Genomic DNA, 21,295 nt, shown 5'->3' on the forward strand with positions numbered 1-21,295 from the left:
CTCACTGCACTGAATGAATACCAACGGAAATTCACAGTCAGTTTTCTTGAATAATTGCCAAAATGATCATTATTTAGTTTCTAACTGAAAGGTCTACAAAGCCTCCTCTGAGTTCTTCAGTCAGGATGCTCTCTCTCTGATATAGAATATCACAGATCGTCTGACTTGGTTTGCTGTGTCTTTTCCCCCCATAGATTATGAGTTTACTTTCATGGATGATCACTGTAGCTAATATTTATTAAAGGCCATCCTATTTGGCAGGGTCCCTTGAGCTTCCCTTGTAGCTAAGTCAGTAAAGAATCTGCCTGCAATGCAGGAGACCTGGGTTTGATTCCTGGGTCGGGAAGATTCCCTGGAGAAGGAAAATGGCAATCCACTCCAGTATCCTTGCCTGGAAAATCCCATGGACAGAGGAGCCTGGCAGGCTACAGTCCATGGGGCTGCAAGAGTCGGACATGACTTAGCAACTAAACCACCACCAACAACCACTAAGTGCTTTAAGAAGATTAACTCATTTGTTCATCAAACAACCTTTCCAGGTGACACTACTGTTCATCTTCATTTTATAGATAAGAAAACTAAGGCCAAGGACAGTTAAATAACAAGTCCAAAACATACAGCTAGTAAGGACAGGGTCAGCTCAACTCCAAGGTCATGCTATAACCATGGCCTCATATTGCCTCTTGGCACGGGTAGAGGTCATTTCTTATCCATCACTGTCACCCCACAGTACCCACTTGAATATCTGGAACAGGGAGGGTCTCAGTCAGTTCTGGTTGATACTGCATGGAGCAGAAAAGCCACTTTTGCTGTCACTGACCGGTGTCTGATTTCTCTGTTGTGAAGAGTGGGAGCGTGCTGGAGCAAACACATCCCCCGGGCTTGTAGCTCTCTCTGTCCTATGCCCTTTGTGCTGCTTTCTTACTCTTCCTCCTTGCTAACTGCATTATGTAGATTTGAAGTCGGAGCTCAGTTTACAAAAGGGAAAAAAGAACTCTGAACTTCCTACGTGGGATTGAGAGAGGAGAAATATGTAATCCGGGGGGGAAAAGATACATACAAGAAAATATTTAACTAATGAAGTCAAGATGTTATTTGAAATGAGTATATTGCAAACAAAGTTAATGTATGAGTGCTGGCTCAGTGCCCTGTTATTGCTGGTTTGACTAGGTCTGAGAATAAGCTGATGGGCAGGGCTTAAAGATCTCAGATCACATGTGGGGAACAGGGTGCTTTCCAGGCACATAAAAATCTGTGCCATCTATCTCTTGGACATAGCTAACCGGGAAAAGTCTGTAAGTCTGTAATTCACATCTCCTGCCAGCAGAAAAAAGAAGAAACATGAGCACAGCAGGAAAAGTAAGGCACTTATTATTATTTTTTACTTTTAGAATTATTCTAATTAATGTAATACTCATGTTTGACTGCTTGATGCTTGAAAGCCAATACTCGCTTTGGCTGGAAAGGAAAGTTTCCTTTATTCAGGATGCCAGCAACCTGTATGTTAGTGACTCAGTTGTGTCTGACTCTTTCAACCCCATGGACTATAACTTGCCAGGCTCCTCTGTCCATGGAAATTCCCAGGCAAGCGGAGTGGTGTGCCATTTCTTTCTCCAGGGTATCTTCCCGACCCAGAAATTGAACCCATGTCCCTTGCATCTCCTGCATTTGGTGGGCAGATTCTTTGCCACTGAACCACCTGGGAAGCAACCATGTAATACACAGAGATACACTATTTAATGAATAACAAAATTCGTATATAAGTTAGAAATAAATATATAAGTTAGAAATACTGAAGTACAACTTAGGATATGTGCTTCAATATAAAAAGTATATTAAACTACAATTGAGAAGGGCAATATCTAAATATCTTTAACAAGAATGCAGAGCATCTATACCTATCAAAGTCTATATCTCCTATATTAAGTAAATGTGAAATAGTTATATCCAATCATGAGTAATTTTCAAGTCTAAAGTTAGAAATGAAATGCTTTTATCAAGAAGTTATGTCTATGTTAAGATATCATAATATAGATGTGTTATTCTTTATAACTTAAGTAATATAATTCTTCATAATATAAATGTTATTCTCTTTAATCATAATCATTCTTTTTATGAATACAGGAAAGTTAAATGTGACAAAATTTTATTGATTTCAAAGCATTAGAATCATCAAAACTAAGCAAACCAACTGAGATGCAGACGTGGAGAAGGGATTTCTGGACACAGCAGGGGAAGGAGAGGCTGGGGTGAATTGCGAGGGTTGCACTGACACGTGTAAAACACACAGCTAGTGGGAAGCTGCTGTATAGTACAGGGAGCTTAGCTCAGTGCTCTGTGATGACCTAAAGGGGTGGGATGGGCTGTGGGTAGTAAGAGGGAGATTCAAGAGCGACAGGATATATGTATACGTGTAGCTGATTCACACTGTTGTACAACAGAAACTAGTACAACATGGTAAAACAATCATACTCCAATCAAAAAGCAAAACACTTTTAAAGATAAAGCAAACCAGAATCAACATGCAAATTCTGATTTTAAAGGGCCCTATTATGGCACAATTTAGGGAATTCCCATAGAAATGTTAACTTCATGCAAACGCCAATGTGATTTTCCAAAAAAAAGATAATAATAATACTGATACAGTTTGAACCACTGTTTACACTGAGAACAGATATATTTGGTTCTAAGCCTTCCACAGACTCATGTTTATTTGTTCAATGTGCTTACAGCTACAGAGAAATACACGTGGTTGTTCAATACAATCAATTCATGTTGTTTAACTGCTTAATGGCAAAAGCCTGTGCAATTGTTTCTAGTAGGTTTGCTGTGTTAGGAGTTAATTGTGCAATATAATATCTTGCTATAATGGCAGGCCTATATAGTGTGGCCTATATCAGTCATATATATATAACAGGCCTATATCAATAAGACTGGTTGAAAAAAAAAAAATTAAAAAAAAAAAAAAAAAGACTGGTTGGAAATCATACAGATGATCAATTGGCAGTCTTCTTATTTTAACTTTATTTTCATGCATTACTGATTGGCATTTACAGTAGCATATTACATTTCAAATGAAGAATAGTTAAGAAAAAGAAAATTTTAATTTTTCAAAACTCAGAGTTCAGAGATCAAAAGGGTAGGCCAAATGCATTAATTAAACTTATAAATTACAGGCAATCAATCCCCCCTCCTCAGGTACAACATGCATAACTTTTAGCTATATGATAACACTTCACTTATGTTTAACCTTCTGGCATTATATTTTCTTCAAATGCTAAATGACAATAGTAATAATACCTACTTTCATAAGATGGTTGTGAGAATTTAATAAACTAATACTGGAAAGCATTTAAAATAATGCCTGGTACATAGAAATAACTCACTAAATATTAATCACTGCTATTATTGTTGTTATTGTTATCTAACTTCTAATTTCTTGTTAATCTTTTACTATCATCAAGTAGTGAAAGATAAAATGGTATTCATTCTTCGGACACTCAGCTTTGTAACTTTGGGAAAAGTACTCGTCAATTATTGAGTCAGTTGAGCCTCAAGCTTTTCATCTGAAAAATAAGACTAATGATTCAGTAATACTGCCCTGTGAAGTTTAAAAGTTTAACTTGTATCTCACCCAACACAGCCACTTGTGCCTGCTACATCATTGGCACCCCATTATTCAATACCTCTCTACCATTAGTGTATTATATCCAAGTACTCTTGTATTTATTGTGGCATTGGCCACGATGAACACTTTGCAAAGTGGGAGGATTTGGTGTATATATAGTAAAAATAAATTATCAGATAAATTTCAATTGAATTTTTATCATGTTTGTAGTATGTTGTTAATTCTCTTTAGAAAAAACTCTAAACTACACATGTTCTGCAAAAGTGAAGACAACCTTTATGCTACATTACCAAGCACTAAACATATATGCTCAACTTTTATTTGTAAGAACATGTGTAAGTAAGCTTTGCTAGCTAGAAAGTCAAACACAGTTCTCCCATTTTTAAGTGTGTGTGTGTGTGTGTGTGTGTGTGTATGTGTGTGTGTGTGTGTGTGTAGTTTAAACCTCTACAATTTTAGGCTCAAATCCAATCTGGAAAAAATCTCTATTCATAAATTACATAACAAAACAGAGCTGCCAAATCTAACTTTCAAATGAGTGATGCAAACAAGTAGTCCATAGAAGAAGTAGAGAGAGAAATCAAAGGAGCAGGCAAATAGAGAAAGAAATTCTAGGCTGGGAGGCTTAGGAATTCTAAAGTCAAATCATTTTGGCTTAAGTGGAGAATTGAGCAAGAGGGAAATGAGTTTCACGTAAACAGACACTGAATCTGGTGAAGTGAAGTGAAGTGAACTCACTCAGTCATGTCTGACTCTTTGCGACCCCATGGACTGTAGCCTACCAGGATCCTCAGTCCATGGGATTTTCCAGGCAAGAATACTAGAGTGGGTTGCCATTTCCTTCCCCAGAGGATCTTCCCAACCCAGGGATTGAACCCGGGTCTCCTGCATTGTAGGCAGATGCTTTACCGTCTGAGCTACCAGGGAAGACCCTGAATCTGGTAGTAATATGATAGTGATTTAGAACTTCATGGACAAGACAATAGCTTTGGATAAACAACCAATTTCAGAGCCACATTAAGAAATAGAACCTTTAGAGGAGAAAACGATGATGATCTTTCTTCGTAAAAGAATATATTCCATTTTTATCTCAATGTCTCCCTATAGTTAATTCTGTTTCTCTTTCCTTGTGTTATTGTCTCACACATTTTTATAAAAAGTCACTATTATTCTTTCTGCAAATCAGAGGTTGTTCATGTTCATGGAACAATATTAAGTTTCAGACATGGGGCTAGATGGTGCATGTAAAAAGATCGAAGTCACAATCCCTGAGTTCAAGGCTAGGGGAAAAATGGTGTCATCTTTCTGCTCAATTTTCAGGTAATAAAATGCAAAGCAGCTGTGCTGTGGGAGCTCAATAAACCATTTTCCATCGAGGAGGTGGAGGTTGCACCCCCTAAGGCCCATGAAGTTCGTATTAAGGTAAAATTTTTTTCCATTTCTATTTAATCTTAGATTTAGATTTTTCAGAATATAACAATGAAAGTAACCAAAGCACTTGTAATATAGTCATCCAGATAGTGGAATTACATTTGTTGTCAAGGGAAGCTGTAAATCAAAATTGTTAAATTTTTTAAAAAGAGACCAAAGTGTATGTGCAGTACAATCCTAATGAAATGAGGAAGAATTTATGTGGTGGCTCAGCAGTAAAGAATCTGCCTGCCAACACAGGAAATGTGGGTTTGATCCTTGCATTGGGAATATCTCCTGGAGAAGAAAATGGCAACCCACTCCAGTATTCTTGCCTGGGTAATCCCATGTACAGAGTAGCCTGGTGGACTACAGTCCATGGAATCTCCAAAAGTCAGATATTACTTAGCAACTAAACAACAACAACAACAAAAAAAGTGCAAAGGAATATATATCATTTAAAATCAATTAGCATTATGTGGTGGCACTTAAGTAACTTTATTTTCTTATCTGCATTTTCTATTTCTATCAAAAAGACTGCGCATTATATGACCTCAATAGTTCAGAAACAATTATTTCACAGACTACTCCAAGTTGTTTAATGTATGAAAGGAAAGTAGAGCATTATTAGGCTGCATAACTTCGGGTATAAATTGAAACTATATTTGGAAGATTAGGAATTATTAGCAAAACGCTTTACAATTCTTCAGTGCAATTTCAGGAAAATGAGTATGTTAAGTCCATCTGAGGGTCATAATCTTATCTGAACCTAATCAACTCCCCCTTTACCCTATAGATGGTGGCCACAGGAATCTGTCGTTCAGATGACCATGTGGTTAATGGATCTCTGGTCACACGTCTTCCTGTGGTCTTAGGCCATGAGGCAGCCGGCATTGTGGAGAGTGTTGGAGAAGGGGTGACCTCAGTAAAACCAGGTACAGAATTCACACTTAGGAAACGTGCCTTGGTTCAGGGCCCCAAGTTGATGCAGCCTGGATAATGACACTGGAGTGATGAGAGATGAAAGAACGTGTTTAAGGCTGAGCAGGGACAGAGGTCTCTTTCTTTTCCCCCTTCCTGCCTGACTCAGGCATGTATGCATCCATGCACTATTGTATTCTCTCCTTTAGCAAGTATTTCTTGAGGACCTACTACAGGCACCATGTTAGATCCTGGGAATACATGGGAATTGAAAGAGACCCAGTGTCTGCCAGGGTAGAGTTCATAATGAGTTAATTCCCATGTTAGTGTTGCCAAGCACTGTTTTCTACCAGGTCCAAAGAAAACTACTGATGAGACAGAAAAAACATGTCTAGACATAGTGGAGATAAACATAATCAGTGTATTGAACCTGTTCAGTGCTGACTTCACACAGTGGGGATAGTGAGCTCTGGACTGAATCAACATAATCTCTTCTCAGGTGGGAAGTGGAGCTCATTCACAGGTTTCCCCTTTGAATATATGGCCATTTTTCCTTAAACCATGATTAAACGTGACTGGTTACCAAGTACTATTTTTCTTGAATAATTACTGTATCCTATTATTATATATTAATACAGACAAATATTTTTAGAGGTAAACAGTGAATAAACAGAAAATTTCTGTGCCATCATTGCATATAATCTCTTAAATGTTATTTTTCTGAATCTTTTAGATAAGTAGTATAGATGATTAAAAATAAAAATTATGTTTAATTCTAAAAAATCACTTTAGCTAGTAGATTTGACCTCCCTACTTACAAAACACTTAATTGACCTGTAAACCAAAAACAATAAAATAAGTTGTCTGGTTTGAGTTTCAGCTCTTAGTATTTCCTTTAGTTAGAAATCTATTAATAACAAATGACACCCCTACTTTTCACCCCAGCTCCCTCCACCAGTAGAAATAAATTATCTACAAATCATCAGCTACAAACATTTGAAAGTCAGTTCCTATCCTAAAAGAAAGTGTCTAACTCATTATTGAGGGTTGAGGTTTTCAGAAGAATGTCTTAAATTCTTACTTGTCCTATTTTTGTTTGTTTTCCTTAAAAAAGAATTAATTTTTTAAAAGAAGGATTCATTTCATAATAGAGGTAAGCATAATCACTTTGAAAAGCCAGGAAATGGGTGTTGAGGTTCTTATTTTTACTGTATTATTACTATTACTCTACTATTACTATAAACTATTACCAGATTATCAAGCAGAACTATGGCAGACTGCTCACAACTTGAATATATATTTATACTTATATTAGTAGTAAGAATATTTAAGGTTTAATTACTAAGTATTAAATGAGATCATCTATATATAATCCCTACGAGAAAGGGCACACAATGAAAGAGAACTATCAACACAGTGCAACTACTTTGAAAAATCATGTTTTCCACATTTACATTTTCTTTGGGCATCTTCAGCATATATAAACCCAAACCGATAACAATACTGACAAGCAATGACCAAGACATAATGCTGACAGGACCCCATTCTTGGAGACTTCTCGAAGTCAAGTGCCTCTAATACATATGGGTAAGCTTTAAGTTCTTACTTAAGTTCTTTAATTCCTGTGTAGAAATTTAAGAAGAATCTGTTCTATCCTCATCCCCAGGTGATAAAGTCATCCCACTCTTTGTTCCCCAGTGTGGAAAGTGCGATGTTTGTAAACACCCAGAAGCCAACCTCTGCCTGAAACACGAGTGAGTATCTGTTACTCTCCTTAGCAGTGAAGGAGTCTGCACGTTAGTTATGCTCCTGCCTTATACCCTCTTGTGTTTGTGTATTGCATTGACCAGCCTGAACGGGCCTCAGGGGACCCTTAACGATGGTACCTGCAGGTTCACCTGCAGGGGGAAGCCCATCCACCACTTCCTCGGCACCAGCACCTTCACCCAGTACACAGTGGTGGATGAGATGTCAGTGGCCAAGATCCATGCAGACTCACCGCTGGAGAAAGTCTGCCTCATTGGCTGTGGATTTTCTACTGGTTATGGGTCTGCGGTCAAAGTTGCCAAGGTAGGAATAACAATGAGTGACAAAACCGGCTACACTCAGACTGTCAGGAGCTAAAAACAAAGCAACTTCTCACAGGAATCTGAGATCATTCTTCACAGACATATTGGAAGCTTTCCCCTCTTCTACCATAATAGCATTGCTATGCTCCACAGAATTGAGGATGTTGATTAAAAGTAGAAAATACCCTCAGAAGGAATTGAGGGCATGTCCTAGAAAATTTATCCATTATCACAAATGAAAAGCTGTTGATAACTAGTTAAGAAAAAGTAAAAGTGTTTTCCATAATTATTCTTCTGTATGTGTTCTTTATGGTATTACTAAATTTTAGACCTAGGAGTTCATTTTAGCATTCATTTAGTGCCTACATGAGCCATGCACAGTATGTTCTGCTAAGTTTTAAGGGAGCAAAAGTAAATGAAATGAAGGGGCTGACTATGAGGAGCATTTAGTTTGTGGATCCTCTACTCCCAGAATTAGGATCAATAGGAGATTCCAGAGCCTGACCTGATATCCTGATAAACCTCCAAACTGAGGGTCACCAACATACCCACTCTGTGTATCTCTATGATGAAAGCAATAAAGTTTTGATGATGCATGAAGCATTTATTCCACTGCTATACCTCCTCCCCAGCCATGAACACATACACACACACAAACTTCAGAAGTGGTAGGTTTTAAGGAGAAATTCTTTAAAGTCTCCTCTTCCTAAAAGGTTGGAAATCTAGTAGTATCCTTTTGTTTTATGAACTGACACCCAGAGACATAAAGCCATTTGCCCCAAATCTTACAGGTAGTTAATATGACATATTAACTGCGACTAGCCTCCTCAAAACTCCTGATGAATCATAAACCATAGTAGATATTTATCAACACATTTAAATCACAATCACAAGCCTCAAATTTTTCAAATTTTCTCATATTTTACCTCTAAGGTAAAAAAAGTGGTGTCGTACCCCCACAGAATGTTTACTTGGGACAGGAGGAACATTTTACCCACAGTGAAGTCTGACTATAACAGACTAGGTTTAGTTAACAGTCCCTTAGGTAAGTTAAACTATTGTGAGCACGTGTTTTCCAAATTTCTGTGACCTTAGCACTAAGTCCCTTGTGCAACTGCATCATCTGAACAGATCGTCTATTTAAACCTGCACATAGAGCGGAAGCCAAGGGTACTTGTGATAATAAATTTCATCCATTATTAAAATATAAACCAGCTTTTCATTGCATTATTTTTCATTTGTGTACTTTTTAAAGCAGGGATAAAGACCCATTAAGAACACATTCGTCTCAAGCTGTATTATCTTGAAATTACTTGTTAAATTTGCCCTGTTGTTAAGTTTGCTTAAGCTGGGGATAACTCTTCTATGCTTCACAACTTATTTCTGCTCTCCTTTTACATCATGACTACTGAAAGTTATTGAACCAAGGTGTTAATTATTGAGGGTTCAATTGTATTATTTTCTCAGTCTCCTCTCTTCCATTCATTATTTAATTTCCCTAGAATTGTGTTTGTGTATGTGTGATGGACTGAAGCTGGCTATCAATGGATTTGACCCACTAGATTTTCTTCAAGAGGGGAGTCACTAGCATCTAGAGCTCAATGGTCATCCAGTCCACTGGCTCCCAGCTTGGGTTTCCCACTGGAGTTACTTGGAGACTTGGTCTTAGCTGCAGAGCTATTGTCGTTGTTTAGTCACTAAGTCGTGTCCTACCCTCTGTGACCCTATGGATTGAAGCTTACCAGGCTCCTCTGTCCATGGGAATTCCCAGACAAGAATACTGGAGTGGATTGCATATCTTTTTCCACTTACCAGCAGAGTCTGATTTAATTGCTTATGGACTGTGACCTGAGCATTGAGATTTTTTTAAAGTTCCCTAGGTGAGTCTAATGTCCAGGAAAATTAGAGAAACACTAATCTATTTCAAACCCTTCATTTCAAGTGTGAGGCAGCTAAAGTCAAAAGAGGTTTTGACAAAAGGTTGGACATAATTTGAGTAACTTCTGACAAGAAACAAAGCATGATACTTTATACAATTTAGGCTCTTTCTAACAATTGTTGTTGTTGTTTGTTGTTGTTCAGTTGCTAAGTCATGTCCGACTCTTTGTTAGCCCATGGACTCTAGCCCACCAGGCTTCTCTGTCCATGGGATTTCCCAGGCAAGAATACTGGAGTGGGCTGCCATTTCCTTCTCCAGGAGATCTTCCTGACCCAGGGATCGCGCCCACATCTCCTGTATTGGCAGGCAGATTCTTTACCTCTGGGGCACCTGGGAAGCCCTTAACAATCATTACTTAATCCACTTTCACATTTTCTGTAAACACAGGTCAGCCAGGGCTCCACCTGTGCCGTGTTTGGCCTTGGAGGGGTTGGCCTGTCTGTTATCATCGGCTGCAAAGCAGCCGGAGCAGCCAGGATCATTGCAGTGGACATCAACAAAGACAAATTTGCAAGGGCCAAACAGGCAGGTGCCACTGAGTGCATCAACCCTCGGGACTACGAGAAACCCATCGAGGAGGTGCTGAAAGAAGTGAGTGGTGGAGGTGTGGATTTTTCATTTGAAGTCATCGGTCGGCTTGACACCGTGGTATGTACTTTGAAATGTCTCAAGACATCAGCTTCTGCATTCTAGAGTGTTCTTTAACGTGGCGGAATATAAACATTATATATAAAGAATATTTAAAAAACTATGGCAATTTTCCATCTCCTATTTGTTACCTGGGTTGCTTAATTTATTATGATGAGGAATCTCATTCCATCAGTCAAAAAAAAAACCTGTCACAAGTATCATGTCCTTTTTAGAGAGGAAAGGGGGTTTATACTGAGCCATCATAAATCTAATTTTTAGTTTTAAAAATTGAAACTCAAGTAAATATAAAGAATATAAATTCTGTTCTCAAGTTGGCAAGTTTTATTTTTCAACACATTCTTAACAAAAAACTGATTTAACAATATTTGTGTGTTTTAATGAATTCTTTTTTTTCAAAGACCATACTTCGACCAAAAAAAAAAAAAAAAAGAGCAACTTTAAGCTCCCTGTCATTTTATTAACAGAAAATATGCCCCGTTTTACCACAACAGACAGCACAGCGCCTGGTGCCTAAAAAGCATCCAAATCTGTGTGCTGAACTGAATAATTTAAAAGGTCAACAGGTTTTCCCACCAGAAATTTTTAAGTGACATGTATCTTTTAGTGTTATTTGTGGATTACATGCGATGACACATGTAACATATTTGGCAAGTGCCACCTGTCAGTGCTAAGCTCTTAATAAATGTTATCTGGTGTTGTCAAAAGGAAGTACCATTTCCAATTGTGCAAAACTTACATCATCTTTAAAATATACATGATATTTCCCTTCTCCAGGAGATCTTCCCAACCCAAGGATCAAACCCAGGTGTTGTGCATTTCAGGCTTTCTTTACTGTGTGACCATCAGGGAAACCCCATACATGATACTACTTTCAAATAATAACAGGTATCATCAACTGCAACAGAAAATACATCTCTAGCTACATTCCCCCTAACCAGAATTCTCTAGAATCCTAATGAAAAAACTCCCAGAGACCAACATAAACAACCTCCCTCTTTAGGTTCTCCAGTGAGTCCCAGCAGTGTTCGTAGTGGGGAGCAGCACCTTAGGAGTAAAGCACTTTAGAGCCTTGACCAGGAATAATTATTCCATAGATGACTGATGTTCCAAGGCTGTCGCTTTCCAAGGCTGTCAATTGCTCCTTACGCCATTTTTAGTATGGTTTTTCCTCCATTTTCTCTTGTGGAATTGGATTATTTTAAGTATCTGATAGCCACATGTCCTGAGGTTCTCTGATCTTCCAAGTATCATACTTCAAAATCAAAGGATCAATTACTATATATTTCTGGGGTGGAGGGTGTTTTCCTAAACGACTTTCTTACTACACACATGTCTAAAAACCTGACTGGAGGGAAAACGCTTTCTTTTTAGTTTCAGAGTAAAAATAAATAAATAAATAAAAGCTCACAGAAGGTCAAAGCACATTTAAAACATGCCCATTTTGACCAACAGCTATATGGCTGTTTTAGCCAACAGCTTGCTCCTTGGAAGAAAAGCTATGACCAACCTAGACAGCACATTAAAAAGTAGAGACATTACTTTGCCAACAAAGGTCCATCTAATCAAAGCTATGTTTTTTCCAGTAGTCCTGTATGGATGTGAGAGTTGGACTATAAAGAAAGGTCAGCACCGAAGAATTGGTGCTCTTGAACTGTGATGTTGGAGAAGACTCTTGAGAGTCTCTTGGACTGCAAGGAGATCCAACCAGTCTATCCTAAAGGAAATCAGTCTTGAGTATTCATTGGAAGGACTGATGTTGAAGCTGCGCCCAATACTTTTGCCACCTGATGGGAAGAACTGACTCATTTGAGAAGACCCTGATGATGGGAAATATTGAAGGCGGGAGGAGAAGGGGATGACAGAGGATGAGATGGTTGGATTGCATCACTGAGTCAATGGACATGAGTTTGAGTAGGCTCTGTGAGTTGGTGATGGACAGGAAAGCCTGGCATGCTGCAGTCCATGGGGTCACAAAGAGTCAGAAAGGACAGAGCAACTGAACTGAACTGAACATCATTAACTAGAAGGGAAAGCAAATCAAAATCACAAAGGGATTATTACCTTGTACATGTTTGAATGAATATTATCAAAAAAAAGCAATAGCAACTGTTGAAGAGAGTGTGGAAAAAAGGGAATTTTGTGCACTGTTGGTGGGAATGTAAAACAGCCACTATGAAAAGCAGTATAAATGCTCCTCAAAAGATTTAAGATAGATCTTTTATAACATGATCCAGCAATCCCACTTCTGGGAATATATCCAAAGAAACTAAAATCACTATCTTAGACATGTACATCCCCATGTTCATTGCAGCATTATTCATAATAGCCAAGATATAGAAACAACCTAAATGTACCTATGGATGAGTAGATAAAGAAATTGTGAGGTATGTATATATATATATATATATCAGTTCAGTTCAGTTCAGTCGCTCAGTCGTGTCCAACTCTTTGCGACCCCATGAATCGCAGCATGCCAGGCCTCCCTGTCCATCACCAACTCCTGGAGTTTGCTCAAACCCATGTCCATCGAGTCGGTGATGCCATCCAACCACTTTATCCTCTGTCATCCCCTTCTCCTCCTGGCCCTAATCCCTCCCAGGATCAGGGTCTTTTCCAATGAGTCAACTCTTCGCATCAGGTGGCCAAAGTATTGGAGTTTCAGCTTCAGCATCAGCCCTTCCAATGAACACCCAGGATTGATCTCCTTTAGGATGGATTGGGTGGATCTCCTTGCAGTCCAAGGGACTCTCAAGAGTCATCTCCAACACCACAGTTCAAAAGCATCAATTCTTCGGCGCTCAGCTTTCTTCACAGTCCAACTCTCACATCCATACATGACCACTGGAAAAACCATAGCCTTGACCAGACGGACCTTTGTTGGCAAAGTAATGTCTCTGCTTTTCAATATACTATCTAGGTTGGTCATAGCTTTCCTTCCAAGGAGTAAGCGGCTTTTAATTTCATGGCTGCAATCACCATCTGCAGTGATTTTGGAGCCCCCTCCAAAATAAAGTCTGACACTGTTTCCACTGTCTCCCCATCTATTTCCCATGAGGTGATGGGACCAGATGCCATGATCTTAGTTTTCTGAATGTTGAGCTTTAAGCCAACTTTTTCATTCTCCTCTTTCACTTTCATCAAGAGGCTTTTTAGTTCCTCTTCACTTTCACCGTAAGGGTGGTGTCATCTGTATATCTGAGGTTATTGATATTTCTCCCGGCAATCCTGATTCCAGCTTGTGCTTCCTCCAGCCCAGCGTTTCTCATGATGTACTCTGCATAGAAGTTAAATAAGCAGGGTGACAATATACAGCCTTGACACACTCCTTTTCCTATTTGGAACCAGTCTGTTGTTCCATGTCCAGTTCTAACTGTTGCTTCCTAACGTGCATGCAGGTTTCTCAAGAGGCAGGTCAGGTGGTCTGGTATTCCCATCTCCTTCAGAATTTTCCACAGTTTATTGTGATCCACACAGTCAAAGGCCATGGCATAGTCAATAAAGCAGAAATAGATGTTTTCTGGAACTCTCTTGCTTTTTCAATGATCCAGAGAACGTTGGCAATTTGATCTCTGGTTCCTCTGCCTTTCTAAAACCAGCCTGAACATCTGGAAGTTTGCGGTTCATGTATTGCTGAAGCCTGGCTTGGAGAATTTTGAGCATTACTTTACTAGCGTGTGAGATGAGTGCAATTGTGCGGTAGTTTGAGCATTCTTTGGCATTGCCTTTCTTTGGCATATATGTAGTATACATATGTGATTGTATATATGTATATATATATGAATGAATATTAAATGAATATAATATGAATATATATATGAATGAATGTTCATATATATGAATGAATGTTATTCATATATATGAATATATATGAATATGAATGAATGTTATATATATATATATGAATGAATATATATGAATGAATGTTATTCAGCCATAGAAAAGAAGTGTTGACATTTGCAAAAACTTGGAAAAATCTGGAGGACATTATGCAAAGTGAGATATGCCAGACACAGAAAAACAATTATTGTATGATCTCTCCCATATGTGAAGTCTAAAAAAAATCAAATTCTTAGAACCACTGGGTAGAACAGTGGTTGCCAGGGGCTGGAGGAAGTAGGGGAGGAATAATAGGTAGATGTCAGAGAGTACAAACTCTCGGTTATGAGGAAGTTCTAGAGACATCCATGTACAGCATGGTTACTATAGTGTTATTAACTATAGTTAATAATACTGTTCTATATACCTCCAATTTGCTAAGACGGAAGATCTTAAATGGTCTCACTGCAAAAAAACACTAGTAACTGTGTGAGGTGATAAATGTGTTCACTTAAAAAAATCATGGCGTACAACCTAAAAGTAAATTATTTTTGTCCATCATACTTCAACAAAACGAGGGTTCAGTTCAGTTCTGTTCAATCGCTCAGTCATGTCCAACTCTTTGCCACCCCATGAACTGCAGCACACCAGGCCTGCCTGTCCATCACCAACTCCCGGAGTTCACCCAAACTCATGTCCATTGAGTTGGTGATGCCATCAAACCATCTCTTCCTCTGTTGTGCCCTTCTCCTCCTGTCCTCCATCTTTCCCAGGACCAGGGTCTTTTCAAATGAGCCACATTTTCGCATCAGTGGCCAAAGTATTGGAGTTTGTGCTTCAACATCCATCCTTCCAATGAACACCCAGGACTAATCTCCTTTAGGATGGACTGGTTGGATCTCTTTGCAGTCCAAGGGACTCTCAGGAGTCTTCTCCAATGTCACAGTTCAAAAGCATCAACTCTTCAGCACTCAGCTTTCTTTAATCCAACTCTCACATCCATACATGACTACTGGAAAAACCATAGCCTTTACTAGACGGACCTTTGTTGGCAAAGTAATGTCTCTGCTTTTTAATATGCTCTCTAGGTTGGTCACAGCTTTCATTCCAAGGAGTGTCTTTTAATTTCATGGCTACAGTCACCATCTGCAGTGATTTTAGAGCCCAGAAAAATAAAATCAGCCACTGTTTCCATATCTATTTGCCATGAAGTGATGGGACCAGATGCCATGATCTGAGTTTTCTGAATGTTGAGTTTAAGCCAACTTTTTCACTCTCCTCTTTCACTTTCATAGAGACCCTTTAATTCTTCACTCTCTGCCATAAGGGTGGTGTCATCTGCATATCTGAGGTTATTGATATTTCTCCTGGTAATCTTGATTCCAGCTTGGGCTTCTTCCAGCCCAGCATTTCTCATGATGTACTCTGCATAGAAGTTAAATAAGCAGGGTGACAATATACAGCCTTGACATACTTCTTTTCCTATCTGGAACCAGTCTGTTGTTCCATGTCCAGTTCTAACTGTTGCTTCCTGACCTGCATATAGGTTTCTCAAGAGACAGGTCAGGTGGTCTGGTATTTGCATCTCTTTCAGAATTTTCCACAGTTTATTGTGATCCACACAGTCAAAGGCCTTGGCATAGTCAATAAAGCAGAAATAGATGTTTTTCTGGAACTCTCTTGCTTTTTTGATGATCCAGAGGATGTTGGCAATTTGATCTCTGGTTCCTCTGCCTTTTCTAAAACCAGCTTAAACATCTAGAAGTTCATGGTTCACGTATTGCTGAAGCCTGGCTTGGAGAATTTTGAGCATTACTTTACTAGCATGTGAGATGAGTGTAATTGTACGGTAGTTTGAGCCCATTCTTTGGGATTGCCTTTCTTTGGGATTGGAATGAAAACAGACCTTTTCCAGTCCTGTGGCCACTGCTGAGTTTTTCACATTTGCTGACATATTGCATGCAGCACTTTCACAGCATCATCTTTTAAGATTTGAAATAGCTCAACTGGAACTCCACTAGCTTTGTTTGTAGTGATGCTTCCGAAGGCCCACTTGACTTCACATTCCAGGATGTCTGGCTGTAGGTGAGTGATCACACCACTGTGATTATCTGGGTCATGAAGATTTTTCTTGTACAGTTCTTCTGTGTATTCTTGCCACCTCTTCTTAATCTTCTGCTTCTGTTAGCCCCATACCATTTCTGTTCTTTATTGAGCCCATCTTTGCATGAAATATTCCTTTGGTATATCTAATTTTCTTGAAGAGATCTCTAGTCTTTCCCATTCTATTGTTTTCCTCTATTTCTTTACATTGATCAGATGCTTATATCTTTCCTTTTATCCTTTGCTTTTTGCTTCTCTTCTTTTCACAGCTATTTGTAAGGCCTCCTCAGACAGCCATTTTGACTTTTTGCATTTCTTTTTCTTGGGGATGGTCTTTAGGGTAAACGTACATAAATTAGGAAAAAAGTTCCCAATTAGAAATGGGCAGTGGAAATATGGATCCATTAAAAAGGGAGATCATAAAGAGAAGAGAGAAATATTGATGATGTAACTGATCATGTATATGGTTCACCATTAAAATACCTGGTTCAAAGTACTGAGTGCAAGATATCTACTTGATAATTAAATGAAAAATGAGTTAACCATTTCAGATTGCTCTGGGGTCACATGATGATAAACATTACCTTTATTTGAAGAATCAGATTATATATATGTTATGATATTTGCATCTTTATTATTTTCATCTACTGTTTCATTCAAAAATATTTTCTGGGCATTTTCTAAAGCCACATGTAGTGACTTTAGGAAATAATGGGAAGTGAAGAAAAAGCCGATCGCTTCCAGCCACACACTCACAATTTAACTAGATTAATAGCACATGATACTGTGTATCACAAATGGGGACTACTAGAGAATCCACTTTAATGATACTACATATTAATTTTATTCCAGATGTCTGCCTTGTTGTGCTGTCAAGAAGCATATGGCGTAAGCGTCATTGTAGGAGTACCTCCTAATGCCCAAAATATCTCTATGAACCCCATGTTGTTGTTGACTGGACGTACCTGGAAAGGAGCTGTTTTTGGAGGTACGTGGTTAGGCTTGAGGGCCAAATTCTTACTAACGGCAGGAATTCTTCCCTTTTGCAAGTGACAAGGCCAGGCTTTAAAATGCAATGTAGTTTAAAAATACACTAAGATTCCTTTGTATCTATAGGCTCCAAATCAACTAGATGTGGAACTAATGTACCCCAAAGTCCCAAGATAGACTTTCATGGTGTCCCCATAAACTGACTAGGATCTTGCAGCATCATATCTTTTGATACTGGTGACTGCATAATACACTGAGATACCTAGGAGGATCCAGGAAATACATAGCAACAATTTATGTCTGCACTCACTGCCCAGATGTAGACAACTGCTAAATTTTCTTCTTGACTCTGAGAATAACCATCTGTACTATAATTTCTCTATGAGAGAACTAATAACCAAAGGTTCTGGTTTGTTGGGTGGGGAGATTTTTTAAAAAGTCAAATCACTTCAAAAGGAAATTGAATTGAAGGAAATTGAAACACACTCTCTTATTAACCTCAGCAACAGTAGTCTGTGGGCATTTTATAAACTTTCATTTAAATTTTATGTAGAAAGTCTTGTCTCTAATCCTCTGCTTATATCTGGATTAATCCAACGTTGATGTCACTTTCTTTTCAGGCTTCAAAAGTAAAGAATCTGTCCCCAAACTTGTGACTGATTTCATGGCTAAGAAGTTTTCACTGGATCAATTAATTACCCATGTTTTACCATTTGAAAAAATAAATGAAGGATTTGACCTGCTTCGCTCTGGAAAGAGGTAGATTTTAAGTTTTGGTGGGGTTTGACTAACAGAGAAAAAAAGGTAGAAGGATGACAGAAAGGCAAGGATGGAGTGCCTTGGTTTTCTATTCCCAGTTCAGTCTCTGCATGTAGAACACATAAGATCATATTGCAAGAAACTAAAATGCTTTGCATCTCCTGTTCTGCTGAAGCAAAATTATGTTGGTCACAGCAAATCTGAATGATCAGACCCTCTGCCATCTTCACAAGAGATTTCTCTGCTTTGCAAGGAAAAAGAATCAGAGACACAGTCATATAACATGGAGTTATCCCAGTCCCTGCCTGGCCACTTAAAATGGATGACTATTAATAACTACAAATTTAAATTACATTCCAGACATCCCAAAAACTCATTATGGAAGCTAGTGGAGCTATATAGGCATCATTTTCTATACATATTACTTTTTTCGAAAAATGCTGACTATTACTTTTACTCTTTTTTTCCATTTACAAAGGATTTTTCACAAATAAAAATTATTGCAAAGAAGAAGGGTACAAAATGCTATTTTAAATGTTTAAATCTACATTTTCTTCAAAACTTACAAAACCAAGTCAGTTCCATTTTCTACCTCTAATATTAATCATTTACAAACACCTAAAAAGAAGAATTTCATCACTGGCATTTATAAATGAGACACAACTAGTAATAGGCAGTTTTACCTAACTCCCACCTTCTTGTTCCATAGTCTCTGCTTCCTCTGTGACTTCACACTTCTTCTCATGAGGTTTTTTGGTTTTAAACACTATTTCTTAAGCAGCCATACACATAACATATACTAGACACTTGGTCTGATAAAAATTATTGAAGACGGAAAGAAACTAGCATCCAAACAGTACCAGATCACAGCCTTTCTAGAAAGCAGTTTGGTCATATGTATAAGAAACCTCAAAAAAAGAAACTTAGATCCTATGTCCCAACAATTACATTTCTGAGAATCTATTCTACAGAAATTATGAGATATGCAAATGTACATATGTTTAAGCATGTTTATTATCTATAATAGCAAAAATTGGAAACATCCTAAAAGTTCAACATTAAAGGAACAATTAAATAAATTCCAAACATTACTAGAAATAAATTAAGCCATTTAAAAGGAAATGATTTCATTAAATTGGGAAATTCTCCTGATGTAATTTTAGGTTATAGAGTAGAGAATACAGAACTTATACATACAATACAGTTCCAAGTTTTCAGTCAGGGCAATAAAAACTTACATATGTTTAGAAAAAAGATAATCAAAATTCAAGAAAATATTGACATTGATTATTTCTAAGTTGTGGGATTACAGGTTATTTTTACTTTCTTCTTTATATTGTCCTTTAGTTTCTAAATTATCTATATACATTTTTCATATATATGTGTGTATGTATATACATATATATTAATAATTTTTTAAGATACAAAGATCACCTTTTTATAAAGTATTTATCCATCAGAAGATGGTTTTTAGAAAGGACATTAGTTCCAGTAAAATGTTACCTTTCTGATCTTCCCAAGAATAAAGTCTCTCCAAACACAAATCAACTTTTTTTCTACTTTTAAGTCTTCTTAAGCATTTCTTTATCTAAGCTCTGTTAAAATTTCAACATGGCCTTAACTTTATTACATTATCAGCACTTTTAGGCACATTATCTATCATCTTGTAATTTGTGCAACTTTGTATTTGGATTTAAATCCCAGGAGCCCACATTAGATGTATGTTTTAAAGTAAGGTACAAATTTCTCTATGTCTCTGTATCTATCATCTCTAAAATGGAAATAATATTAGAACCTGCCACATAGTGTTGTTTAAGTAGAGGTTTAAATGATAAAATACATGATGAGCATCTACAGAGTGACAGATAGCATGAACTTATTACATGTAATTATCAGTTGTTGTTTGTGTTTGTTATTATATAGGGAATGTAGACTCTCAAAAGAGATATTTTGAAAATCTAATATATAATGAAGCCTAAATGACAGTCATACCCAGAACGTTATAATTGAGGTTCAGGTTGGAGAAAGACAACAGCAAAAGATGAGCTGACCTTTTACTTGACTTGAGTGCATTAGGGATGGGAGTGGAATAGCAGGAAACAAAGACAGCTTTTCAAAGAGACAAACTGAATGCTCTTTGTACTCTCACATGGAAGAGTGTATATTATCTAAACACTAAAACACTTTCTATCTCTTATTTTATGTTGCAGTGTCCGCACCATCCTGACATTTTGAGACCATACACACACCTTCACTTGTAGCAGTCTTCTGCCTCCTCTATCATCTGAAACATCAGCCAAACATCAATAATTCTGTTCTTCAGAAGTACTACCAATAAATTGCACATGGGAGCTTTCCAAAAGAAATAAAAATTAATGTGAAATCATTTTTCAAGCAAATTTTTTAAATGTAAGTGAGCTAGATAAACTGTCACATGTGTAATTGAGTCTAATAAAGTCTCCTTCTTAATAATTCTACTCATGTTGAATCATGTCATCTTTCAGACTGAGGAATGGTATTTCTTTTGACTTCTTGTATTTTTTGTGTCTTTGCCATCCTTGGTCATTTAGCTTTAGTCACTGAAAAGGACCTCATTATACTCATTATACTTGCCCTCAACATACATGTGATGGGGTATTATACTCAAAATCTTCTACCTGTACTTCCACTGTCTGTAGCAAAACCCTACAGTAAAATCTATAGTTTGCAAAAGAATACACTCTGATTTATAAGTGGAGAACGTCCAGAAATTCTAAATGCAGGAATTTTCTTAGGTAAATATCACATACGTTTAAGGTGAAGGGAAGTGTTTTTATACTACAGTTTCATACTACATGTGATAAATGTGAGCTTTGAATACTAAATCTGAAAACTGAACTATTCTTAGAATCATTTTTCAAAAAGTCTAATTTTTACTCAAGAAAGTAGTTTATTGGTTGCTGCTAAGTTGCTGCTAAGTCACTTCAGTCATGGCCAACTCTGTGCAACCCCATAGACGGCAGCCCACCA

At 37.6% G+C, this 21,295-nt stretch overlaps 1 protein-coding gene and 1 non-coding gene across 2 annotated transcripts; one reads left to right on the plus strand and one right to left on the minus strand.

Annotated features, from left to right (window-relative positions):
• Positions 1–1,207: 1,207 nt before the first annotated feature.
• Positions 1,208–20,763, plus strand: LOC122673549 (alcohol dehydrogenase E chain). The gene is made up of 9 exons (XM_043871435.1): positions 1,208–1,359; positions 4,949–5,050; positions 5,835–5,973; positions 7,626–7,713; positions 7,810–8,029; positions 10,355–10,615; positions 17,390–17,525; positions 18,148–18,286; positions 20,497–20,763. The coding sequence occupies exons 1-9, from the start codon at positions 1,342–1,344 to the stop codon at positions 20,519–20,521; spliced, it is 1,128 nt and encodes a 375-aa protein (XP_043727370.1). The 5' UTR covers positions 1,208–1,341; the 3' UTR covers positions 20,522–20,763.
• TRNAC-ACA lies at positions 4,484–4,555 on the minus strand. Its single transcript has one exon. It is a non-coding gene; the product is annotated as a tRNA-Cys (tRNA).
• Positions 20,764–21,295: the final 532 nt, after the last annotated feature.

The sequence above is a fragment of the Cervus elaphus genome, chromosome 17, assembly GCF_910594005.1.
Source record: "Cervus elaphus chromosome 17, mCerEla1.1, whole genome shotgun sequence".
In the NCBI taxonomy this organism is placed as follows: Eukaryota; Metazoa; Chordata; class Mammalia; order Artiodactyla; family Cervidae; genus Cervus; species Cervus elaphus.